This window comes from Arachis duranensis, chromosome 3, assembly GCF_000817695.3.
Source record: "Arachis duranensis cultivar V14167 chromosome 3, aradu.V14167.gnm2.J7QH, whole genome shotgun sequence".
NCBI classification, from domain to species: domain Eukaryota; kingdom Viridiplantae; phylum Streptophyta; class Magnoliopsida; order Fabales; family Fabaceae; genus Arachis; species Arachis duranensis.
In genome coordinates, this window is record NC_029774.3 from 121,553,595 (window position 1) to 121,566,124 (window position 12,530).

The following is a 12,530-nucleotide window of genomic DNA, read 5'->3' on the forward strand; positions in this document are numbered from 1 at the left end:
ATTAAATTTTTTATTAATTATATATTTAAGTTAAATTACATAAATTATCTTAAACTTCAAAGCACTCTCTCATTATTTGTTTATTCAGTTCCAATTATTTATTTATTATTTTTTATTATATTCTTTTATCTTAAATTTCAAAACACTCTACCATGCATAATTTTTACACATCATACAAATATAAAAAATGAGATCCACACTTTTTCTTCTCATTTTTTAAGCTAGGTACCAATTCTTTAGGAATCATGAAATTCTCCTAAAAGTAAAGGTAAAAGTCATGAATGTTTCTAGAGACATCAATAATCAACCATATTATTTATACACTAAAATCAGTTACTAATATAAAATATATTTTAAAATATAAAAATACATATTAAAAATAAATTAAATAATACATATATTTGTACATAAATATATAGTGACTAATGTTAGTGTGTATTTTAGTGTGCAAATAACATTTTTGATCAATAATAATGCAAAACCTACTTTTCTGTAAATTTTACAAACTAGAAGCAAAACAGAGCTACTTCATCTTTGTGCAGAGTTATGTGCTATGGACTACTGGGCTTCGTAAAGCATATCAAACTTCAAATGTTAAGGAAATAATCATTCAAATGGATAGAATGTAAGATGATACACGGAGCATTTCTTTAGTCCTTATAAGCAGCAGGGGTTAAGATTGTACAAATGGTTCTTTCTACAACACAACTTGTTTCGATTTAATTGGTAAAAAAGCAAAGAAACGAGCAACAAAACCCTGAAACAAGACATAAATGAAGTGAATAAAGGAAAGTGAACACAACTTTACATTCAATTCTCCACATCCTTTGCAGTGGCAATACTAATGATATATTCAATCTCCTCTGCCACCTCCTTCATGGAAGGACGGTTCTGCCTCCTCTCCTCCAAGCATCCAAGCGCAAGAAACGCCAAGGCCTTCATCGTGTCAATCTCCACGGCACCAGCCCCATTCTTCAAGACCGGATCAATCACCTCCAGCAGCCTCTCTTCCTCCACCATCCTCTGCACATAAACAGCCAAGTTCACATCATCCGCATCCCTGTTAAAATCTATGGCCTTCTGCGCTGTGAGAAGCTCAAGCAGCACAACACCAAAACTATAAACATCACTCTTATCCGTCAATTGGTAGTTCCTATAGTATTCAGGATCAAGGTAGCCAAGAGTACCCTGAGCACAGGTTGAAATGTGGCTCATATCAGTTTGGGCCAACCTAGATAAACCGAAATCGGAGACCTTAGCATTAAGCTTGGAATCGAGGAGAATGTTGCTGGACTTGACGTCTCTGTGGTAAATAGGAGGAACAGCCATGAAATGAAGGTAAGCGAGGCCTTCAGCGGTGTCACGCGCGATTCCAAGGCGGTGCTTCCATGTCAAAAGGCTGCGTTCCTTTTGTAATTGACCCTGCAAGTGGTCGAGGAGTGTTCCGTTTTCTATGAACTCGTAGACCATGATTGGTTGCTGGAGCTCCACGCAGCAACCAAGGAGGCCCACGAGGCTCCGGTGGTTGACTTGGCAGAGTATGCGGACCTCGTTCAGGACTTGGTCCGTTCCTTTGGCGTTGCCGAGCTTGGCGATTTTCACGGCCACTACGGTGCCGTCTTGGAGGGTGCCTTTGTAGACCTCCCCGTAGCCGCCTGCTCCGAGGAGGCGATCCGGTGAGAAGTCATTGGTGGCCTTCTTGATTTCCTTGCCGCTAAAGAGCTTTGCGGGCCTTCCACCACCGCTGGCGTTGAGAATGCCTTCGCGCTCTCTGGCTAGGCGCTCTTGCGCTTCTACAATACGCCGGTGGCGCTTGTAGAGCAGGACAAAGATTGCGGCCAGGATGAGCCCTGCTCCGATCCCGCATGTTAAACCTGCCGCAGATAATTAAGTTAATCTTCTATGGTTAAAATGTATACGTTTTGTTAGTTATTAGTGTACATATCAGTACCTTAAAGTCTTAAACAGAGTGTGTCAGTTATTGTATGAAAATCTCAATGCAAATAAATTGTGTAGTCTTCAACCATATTAAGCTTTCTCTACTTTTGATTATCAATACCTGCTATTAGTGCTGTTCTATCGGTTCCTCCACAGCCATTCGGATCCTGACAAGTAACCTCTGCACAAGTCAACATCAAACTCAACACATCAGTCAACGGTTCCATTTTTTTTTACAAGAGAAATAATTCGAAAAAAGAAAAATGATAAGAAAAAAAGTTCAACGATTCTGTACAAGTACAACTTACTTTTTGTGCAGACCCCATTAATGGGATCCCACACAAGATCATTGATGCAGAAGCACCTCTTAATCCCACTCCCATTGCTAGGGTCCGGTCCACACGCCGACGTGGCAGAATCACAATCCTTCTGCGACGTGCAAACCGTTTCCCTAGGCGACAGCCACTGGATCTCCAAACCGGGTTGGGGCCAGCGGTTCACCGGAAGAACCGGGTTCAAGTTCACAAAACTCGAATAGGCACTGCAACCAACATCCCTAACCCGAATCTGGTAGGAGTTACTAGAGCCGCCGGCACGGAACGTGCAACAGAGCGGTCCGTTATTACATACGGAGGCGGATGAGGTGGCGTTGATGTAGGTATGGCAGAGGCTGGAGGAGGAGCAGTTAAGCGGCGACATAAGAAGCGTTTGGGTGCAGTTGAGGTAAACAATGGTATTGGAGCTTGTGATGTTGAAAGGGAGGGTGCTGTTGAGCTGGATCCCTTGGTGAACCTTATCGGTGGTGACGCACGTGTTCGGCACGAGCGGCGCAGGACGGATCACGAGGCGCTGGGACTGAGGGTTTATGGACTCGATCGGGTAGGAGTTGTTGAGCGTGTCGAAGACCAGTGTGTTGGAGGAACAGCGGATCTTGTAGGCGGGGTCGCCACAGGTTGGCGTGGTGCTTAGTGGGAATGGGACGGTGGCATTGCCGCACCGGGGGCAGGGGGTTGCTGGTGTCACGTGAGGAGCACGTGAGATGAAAAGAAGGGATGATAGAAGGAAGAGGAGGAGTTTGGTTGGGGTGGCCTCCATTGTGCGCGGGAGATCAATGAAGAACGAAGAAACTGAAGGGGTTGCATTAACGGTATTGTTAGTATATATGGCGCCACTAATAGTTTTTGCTATTTTCATTTTTATTTATTTTATTTTGTCGTTGTTCAATACTGAGGGCTTTGACTTTCATGATCACTAAATATATTTATTTCACCGAAACAAATGTTTGGTGTTATCCATGGAGCGTTTACGTGAGAAACTTAAAGAAAAAAATCAATTACTCTACAAATGACAAAAGCAGTAATTTTATATTTTCTTTATGACATATAAATACGAAGACCGAAAGAAATATTAGAGACAGAAAGGTTAAAATTATCAGACTCAAATAAAAGCAAGATAAATTTCTTTTCTTCTTTAATTATGTTCTCCATGAAAAAACTTCATAAACTTTTGTCTCTGAATTTTTAGTGTTTTATTATACATTTGGGATTTTCAAATAATTGATTAGGCATGCAACGTTATTTTATTATTATAAATTAGATGTATCCATCATGGATCGCAATATAGTAGTAATAATTAGACTATTCACTAATCACTACAGGTCATCTCAAGGGTAAACACAACATGTAGTCACACTATTCATTTAGAAATTTCACTGGCTAACTAACATCCAATTAGCCAATGCAACTTCCAATTAATTTGTCAAAATTAGTAATTTTAATTGTTTTAAATTATTATTACTCAGTAATTATTTAAATTTTATTTTTTCAAAATTATAAAATTAATAAATATTAATTATAGTTGTTTAAAGTTGACTAACTAAAAATTATTTATCTGTACTTTTCCTTCGTTTATTCATCATAAGAAAAGAGAAATCGAGTATGTCATTGAGCTAATAATGAATAAATTTAAACTTGTATTTTCCTTAAGAAGTGCATAGGTAAGACATCATGAATTCGTGATCTCACGTATACATATGACACAATTCACCTTTGATTGCATCCATCTATTAGTATCTATTTTATTTTTAATTAGAAATGTCAGCGCTGGCAGATTAAGGGGGAAAAAAGAGTAATACGGGAAGATTCAATATTAATGTGTTCATATATATTTGAATGTTCTATACGAAATATTCCAGCCTAACACAGCTCATATTTCTGAAGTTTCTGATACCCTTTTTGTTTTCCTTGGGCGTTACTACTTACTACCTGTGTTCTTAATTAAAATGCAATGAATGGCAAAGAATATCTTCCCACCTAAACATGATTTTGTATATTTGTTGATATTCTTTATCTTACCGTTGACTTTGACTTTATAGATGGAAGTGGAGCAATAGGTCAATGCCACAAAGAGAGAATCAGACAAGAGAGAATAAGGTAAAGTTTCAAATTGCTCAGGAAAAGGGATAAAATAGGGGGTTTTATTAACACATAACAAAGGCTTTATTACGTGTCAAACCAAAATGTAAAGTAAAATTCAAAGGGAAAAAGTGGTAACATTCAAATAAAGCGGGTTGACTTCGAAATATATAGAGTAGGGAGTAGCGTACAAAAATGAAAACAATGTGCTGGTTTTGGGTTAATGCAAATAAGATCCATATACGAGCTATCTAGAAACGCCACTAACTAATGGATTCATGAAGATGAATAACCTTAATCCCAATTCTCAACTTGTCAATAAATATATTATGTTGACTTTTACGACATTAGCTTAGTTTTTGTTTCACACAATCTATCTTCAAATGTTTGGTATTTAGCCATGAGACAAAAATAGACTACTAGGATCAGATCAGATAAGATGTATGGCAACTGGCAAGACCCGCAAAATAATGCGGAAAACCACCTTTGCTATTTGACTTTGGCTCCAACCATTAATTATTTCTTAACTTTCTAATCCTTATACATTTAGCTCGATCCATGTTGAAATCAGTGTTATAGATTAGAATTTACTCCTGCCCAGTACATAAGACACTTTCCATTCTGAATCTAGTTCACTACAATTAAGTGTGACTAACATCATTCTTGTAATTCATTTTCAAGTCATATTCGACTTAAAAAGGCCAACAGAATAATTGTGAAAACCACGTCGCACATGAAAATGACGAGAAATCATAAGAATTATTGCCATTCTTATCAGAAACAAATAATTGAGAAAATCGCTGTTTATGCAGTTATTGTATCAAGTATCAATCCCGTACATTTGATACGGATTCCAAGGATAACATGTACATCATATCATATATACTAATCCAATTCTAATAATATGAAACCCCTTAATCCACAACTTGATGCCAGCATAGCATACAAATTTCTAAGGCACATATAATTACACTGGCAGAGTTTTATACAATAGAATAAAATATACACACTATGAAGAAGACTAATGTTACATCATAAGATGAAAGGGAACCCCACTATTTCCTTTTCAAAACAGAAATCACTATGGGATGTTGTTAAATGCTAAGAGCCAGTAGGTCATGGTGATTTCAGATATTCACACCATGAAAGAATACAAAGCGTATACATATGCATATGTATACCACTACTACTGTATGTACATATACATATGACTTACCATAGCTTAATAACTAAATCAAGAAAAGATGGTGCCTAACTAACTACCAAAATTGGGGTCAATGAGCCTCAAAGGAAGAAGCCATGACTTCAATCAGGTGATCGACTCTGCCAGAACAAGTGTGTGCCACCACCCACATGCTACGTTCTTCGCTACACAACCTTCCATGGTTACTTCTGTAGGGATGTTACGGTCGATCACATCCCCGAGTCCTAGCTGCCACACACCCCAAATTACTCCTTAGAACATTGTGGTAAGAATGCAGCTAATTCATAAAGCATTACATACATCCTTGCCACTTTATAGACTCGGAGAAAAACTTCAGCAATATTTATTGACTGCATAGATATAGAACATTGAAATATAAACAAAACACATGAAAAATGGAGTGCAAAAAATAAGCACCTGGCCATACTTGTTCCATCCCCAGCAGAAGACTTTTCCATTCTCTGTCAGTGAAAAAATTTAAAAAAAAAAAAAAGCAAACTAATGAGAATATGTTAATGTTAGGAACGTGAATTTCCAGTATGTTTATAAACTACCAATATAATCAAAGATACAAGAACGTGACTAGGTATGACACTACGATTTAGGCCAAAACGGAAGGCATAGATATAACTTCTTTGAAAGTGAAGAACACTGGAGAAATCAAACATTCAAACAGACATTCAAGTCAGTGTTTGGAGTTCAGTAAAGTGACTTCAGTAGAGTAAAGGCTAGCTTCTCCTATGCAGGAAGAAGAACGCTATCACAGCTCTGAAGGTTAAACTATACCTGTAATTGTTGCAGTGTGACGAGCCCCACAAGATATCCTCTTCACGCTCACATTTTCCAAGCTCGGAGCATCTAGCAGCCTTGGTATTGTCTGTCTCAAAAATTTCAAACATAAGGGAAACTGTATAACAGACCATAGAATTTAGGAGCATGACATACATTACAGAGCTTTAGGTGACAGAATTTGTAGTTTCTTTTTTTAATCCTTAAACAGCATTTGTAGTTGATTAGGGAATAATGTTATCACATCATTATGTTCCATTTTTAAATTTGCATGGCAAGTACAGTGGAGAATGGATATCAAGGGTGCACCTCGGCTTGATCAGTACCGGTTCCCAGCTGCCCAAACTGGTTCCCGCCAAATGCATATACATCCCCATCGGCAGATATACAGACAGTATGCCACAGTCCTGCGGCAACTCCCTCTATTTGCATACCCAATAAAGAAGATACGCACGTTGGGCTCAATTCATCATCTGTACTTCCTTGCCCACACTTCTCCAAAACAAGATGACATTAGTTTAGTATAACAAGTATATGATTGCATCAACCAATAGTGATTACAAAGGTAAACATTGTAAAGGAATAGAACAGATTATCCCTTGTTAGAGTGAACTTCATCTTCAACATCGTTGTCCACCATATTCTACTTTACCTACATGTTGATCTTAAAGAAGGTTAACAGTTGATAATATGAAAACACTGGCGTACATGAATAGATTTTTGGCTTAGTTTGGTTTGAATCTTGTGGAAAGGAAGTGCATGGGAGTATTCAACACCTAAGAGCAGCTATCGAAGGGAAGGTGCAACCCCTGTGGCTGATAGTGATACATCACATATCAAGAAAACACGTATCCCAATCAATAAATTGTCTTTTTTGTTTATATATCTTTTCGAGGCCTCGAGGAGGTGAAAATCACATATGCTGCCAATCAATAAATTGTCTTTTTTGTTTATATATCTTTTCGAGGCCTCGAGGAGGTGAAAATCACATATGCTGCTCTTAGACGGATGAAAACACTGTCTAATATTAAACCAAGCAAGCTTACCATGGGTTAGAAGACATAAGAATTTATTTATGAACAACCTTGACAAATTTTTACTGAATGAAAAGGGAATGCACAGGTATTTAGATATAATTCACTTCCATTTAGGATACGCAACCAAAAGCTCCAATGATATCCATAGATCATTTTAAATTACCTGTCCATAAAGTCCCCAACCAAAAGCAAGCACCGCTCCAGCATCTGTATATTGAATAGACAAACATTGGAATATCAGTATATCTGAATTATGGAGGACCCAAAAAATGAGAAAATTTTTAACTTAATAAGAAACTAAGAAAGTTGTATTGTAACTATCCAACTCTTAATCTGGTATTAAGAATGACATGCCAGATATAGACATTATAGATGTTTTCCCAAATTTATGGACCAATCTAAGCATAACGTTTCTTCATCTCATCAAATAATACAATTCCTAGTCTGATTGTAGCATCTGTTAATTTTCCTTTTCTAAAAGCACCTTCAAGCAACCAATCCTGATACCAGCTAGGCAAATTGCATCATATATGATGCATCTGGATATTCTCTCTTCTGGTTTCACGTGTGACAATGAATAGACAGACACAAGTACCTGTGATTACCACACTGTGTCGACCTCCGCAGGCAATTCCCTTAACATAACTTCCAGGAACTCTAAAGTTATGTCCCTCCGAACCCATGCTCCCACGAGCCAACGATGACAATCTATCTTTACCATAAGGAGAGGAATCAATACAAGGAACAAGATGAGGAGAGGACACCATACGTATTCTGGAACCCAAACCAAGCTGCCCTTCACCTCCATAGCCCCAACCCCACACCTGTCCCATATCTGTAACTTCCAGAAAATTAGAATAAATGATGTGCAATATTTTGGCATAGGTTTATAGATTGTCCATAATGAAATCAATACCTGACAATGCTAGGGTATGGCGTCCACCAGCTGCAACACTTGCTATCCTCACCCCCGGGTTTAGTGTGACAAGACATGGCAATGCAGTCAGAACATCATCACCAGAAGATGATGTTTCAGCTGTTTGCTTTGCTGAAGATACTCTCCTTCGCTTTGTAGTTTCTTCTCCACTGGTACTGGAGGCAGTTCCACCAGTAGATTTTGAGCCTTGAGACCGAGGGCTCACTGTAGCAAAACCACTCTACATCAGTAAGACAGATAAAGGCTAAGTATCCTTCTTTGCTCATTGTAAAAGGCAACACTCTTTTCTTCTTTCTTTTGGTTGCAAACATTCTATCCTACATAGCTGCAGTCCCCTGCCGCCCCCACTATTAGGCCATTTCAAGAAAGATCAAACATACCTTGCTCCGTCACAAATGAACTCTGCCTTCCAGTTACATCTTTTTCAGGACTTACCCCAGTTGATGGTTCACCAAATACCTTCCCAGAGGGAATACACTCCTTCCATCCCCATGTGTAAACTTCTCCACGTTCTGCAAAGAAACATCAAAGGATGTGTTTGCAATGAGGGTTAAATTTACACATGAATCAAATTTAGCCCCAGTTTTACTCCACTCCAAAGACATAATACTACACATTCAATGTTCCTTCACTCATTCTATTTCAAACCCAGCAAAACAAGGAGATCAAAGTTACCTGTTACAGAAACACAATGTGCCCATCCAGCAGCAGCTTTTACAATAGACACCTCAGGCGGAAGAGGGAAAGGCTCTGGAGTTTCCTTTTGCAGAAAAACTATAAAATGTTAGTTGACTAACAAAGAAGCAACAAAGACTGCAGGAGAACAGTGTCATGGTTATGCATTACCCCGTGCTTCCCAGATGTAACATAGCTTTGGCCTAAGTCATCTGTTGAACCCCATGTTATGAGCTTTCCAGAATCTGATTAAGGAAAGAATTAAAAATAAATAAATAAATAAATAAATAAAATAAGAGCAATGATAAATCATTTAAGCAAATATACAAAAACTAAAAGTAAATTACGAATACAATCATCTCACAAATAAAAACAAACAAATAGAGTTTAACTCAAGTTGATTATGACAGCAACATAAAGAAGTAAGAACAACAATGTATTCCATCGGAGAGTAAATGGAGAAGAAATTGATAAATATATTTTCTCTTTAAAAGAAAAACAAATACGAAGAGGGTAAAACTCTGTCCCTCAAGTTTCAACAATCTAACAAAATAACAAGGAAAAAGACTAGGTTATGGTGTAGCTGGAGCAAATAGCAAGATTTAAAGTTCAAACAGAAATTTGTAAATAGACAAATCAATAAACTGTTTGCTGGTAACAGAGAGAAAAATTCTTTGATTTTAAAAAACACAACTTGGGTTGCTAGCAAATTAAAAGAAAAAGGCAATTCACTGATAACATCATCAGCATCAGCTTAGTCAAGCTTAGTCCACTGAACCAAGTTCAGTAAGTTGAGTTTCTTATATTTCCGTCGAAATGGAAAATGAAAAACGCAACATTCAAGACTTTTTAAAAACATAAATAAAGTAGCAGACCCAAAAAATAAATAAATAAAGGAAATTCACTGGATTATCGGTTCCTTCCACAACTTGAACTTTAAAACAAAAATCCACTACCCCGGGAAAGAAAAGAAAAAGTGATTAAGCTTAATTCTCGAATTCCAACCAACAACGAAAACTCAAAATAATACTAATAAAAAGAGGTTTCGAAACAACAAAATAAATAATTTTCTTTTTTTTTAAATAAAAAGGTGAATCACCGGAAATGGCCATAGCGAATCCACAACCACCACCGCAAACATCCCTCCAGGAGTGACCAGGTGCTGGAACCCTAGCAAGAACCGGCGTCAAAAGCGGTGTCCTCTGCGGCAGAGCTCCCGGCAGGTAACCCCACATGTACACCAACCTATCCTTCGCCACCATTTCCAATGCCGCTTCGCTCCCCTCGCCATTCATGGCGAATCACACACCCAATGCAACAAAGTTCAAACTTTTTACCCCTCAGATTACAGTGCTATTCTTATTCTTTTGGCTATGGGTGTTTCCGTTTGGTAAGCTCTCAAAAAAAAAAAATGCGATTTTTGGAGTGGCGGAAAGTGCCCTAATCTTTTTGCTTTCGCTCAGCTTGGTGCATAAAAGGGGGCGTATCATTTTCCGCGAGAATGCGGGTGCCACGTTGGATGCTCACGTGGTGCCAAGTACACATGGCATATTTCTAGCCACTACTTGATTCGGCAGTTTCTAGCCACGAGTACCGCGGAACTTTCTGGAAGCTCTGCTTTTTTTCTTTTTCCTCTGTTCATTCTCTCTCTTCAAACAGCAGCTACGGTGTCTGCTTCTTCTTTGGCCACGTGTTGGGCCCTCATGGTGTCTCCAATCATTATGAGTTTCCACGTGTCGACTCCAGAAAAGCAACACGTCATGAACGGGTGTGTCTCTACGGCAATGTGAAAATGGTTTCGGACTGTGCTATTTACGCGATGTGATATGTTGATGTGTGAAATGATGTTATTCTTGGTTGGAAATTCAAGTTTTCAAATTTCAACTAACGTAAAGGGGGTGAATTCTACGGGCTCTAATTTTTGTTTAATTTTTTTTTATGATAAAATTTTAATATTTAATAATTATTTATTTTTATATTTTTAAAATTAAATACTAATTTTTAGTTTTTTGATAAGTTTGACAATATTTGAAGGGTTTTGTTATTAGTGTTATAATAGTGTGACAAAGATGGTTGATATGTGGCAAATCAAAATTGATTAACCAAAATATAGTGTTCCGTATGGGAGGAGTTAGTTGGTGATAACTAAATAAAACAATTTGTGCTAATTAGATTGGTGTAATGGTGTGCATGTATGCAAAATTCATTGTGAAAAGTGAGCCATTAGTTTATTACGTATCCAAATTTTATATTCAACCGGCCACTAGTTCATCTTTTATTTCTTTTCGATCTTATTGGTACATGGCTTTTTGTCAGCCTTCGTGTCTATATTATCTACAGGGACAAGTAATTTTATTTATTATAGGCAAGTAATTATAGTTAGTATATACATCTATTATATCTATTATCTATTATCTATTATTAAAATCAAATTCTTTCGCAGCATGTTTTTAAATATATTTTTTAATTTATTTTATTTAATTCATTTAAATATATTAATTAATTATTTATTTAATTTAATTAAAATAAATATCAAATTATTTAATATTTTATTTGATTACATTAATTATAATTAATCAATTACATTGATTATTTAATTTGACTGAAATAAATTAATCAATTTTATTTTAATTTACATTAAATTTTTTGTCTTATATATTTTAATTAACAATTTTTAAGAATGACATAATTATTTATTTATTTGATTTAATTAAGATAAATATCAAATTATTTAATATTTTATTTAATTTTATTAATTATAATTAATTAATTATATTTATTTTTTTATCTCATATATATTTTGATTAATGATTTTTAAGAGTGACATAATTAATCATTTATTTAATTTTATTGAGATAAACATCAAATTGTTTAATATTTTGTTTTACCATATTAACTATAAGGAATCAATTATGTTAATTATTTCATTTGACATAAATAAATAAAAATTTGTATTTTTTTGTCTTATATATTTTAATTAATAGTTTTTAAAATATTATAATTTTTACATGGCATATTTATAAGATATTTTTTATATATTTAACTTACTTCATTGAAATATATATGTTATTTGATTTAATTTATTAGTATGTTAATATTTGAATTGTTGTTTATATATCAAAAGTTCTTTTTCATTTTCTTCTTAATTTTAAATATTTTAATTTGATTTTAAATTTCATAATTTTATTCATTGATAATATTTTTATTTTAGTATCAAATCTAATATTTCTATTAATAGTTTTTGTAATTTATTGTTTATTAATTATATGCCCACCATTAATTGTATGGTGGTGAATATTTTTTCAATTTATTAAAAAAATATAATTTTATTTCTTCCAAATTTATTTTATCTATGTTTGTATTTCATAACTTATTCATTGTAAAAAAGTTATACGTACTATAAAAAATATTATTCTTTTACTAATTATTCTTTCATTCGATAATAATTTTTTTCTCCTATAATATATTATCTCTAATCTTTGAATTTGTATCAACTATAAAATATTATTATTTATTATTGTACTTTATCTCTTATT

The 12,530-nt window shown here is 35.5% G+C and overlaps 2 protein-coding genes across 2 annotated transcripts; both read right to left on the minus strand.

The window, feature by feature from the left end:
- Positions 1–594: 594 nt before the first annotated feature.
- Positions 595–3,065, minus strand: LOC107480871 (wall-associated receptor kinase-like 20). The gene is made up of 3 exons (XM_016101069.3): positions 2,247–3,065; positions 2,060–2,119; positions 595–1,874 (listed from the first exon to the last, which is right to left on the minus strand). Exons 1-3 carry the CDS (start codon positions 3,031–3,033, stop codon positions 811–813), a joined length of 1,911 nt encoding a protein of 636 aa, XP_015956555.1. The 5' UTR covers positions 3,034–3,065; the 3' UTR covers positions 595–810.
- A 2,168-nt stretch (positions 3,066–5,233) lies between these two features.
- LOC107480870 (ultraviolet-B receptor UVR8) lies at positions 5,234–10,456 on the minus strand. Its single transcript, XM_016101067.3, has 11 exons — positions 10,094–10,456; positions 9,166–9,239; positions 8,995–9,079; positions 8,700–8,831; positions 8,299–8,523; positions 7,978–8,217; positions 7,546–7,589; positions 6,655–6,837; positions 6,343–6,433; positions 5,974–6,017; positions 5,234–5,784 (listed from the first exon to the last, which is right to left on the minus strand). Exons 1-11 carry the CDS (start codon positions 10,287–10,289, stop codon positions 5,662–5,664), a joined length of 1,437 nt encoding a protein of 478 aa, XP_015956553.1. The 5' UTR covers positions 10,290–10,456; the 3' UTR covers positions 5,234–5,661.
- Positions 10,457–12,530: the final 2,074 nt, after the last annotated feature.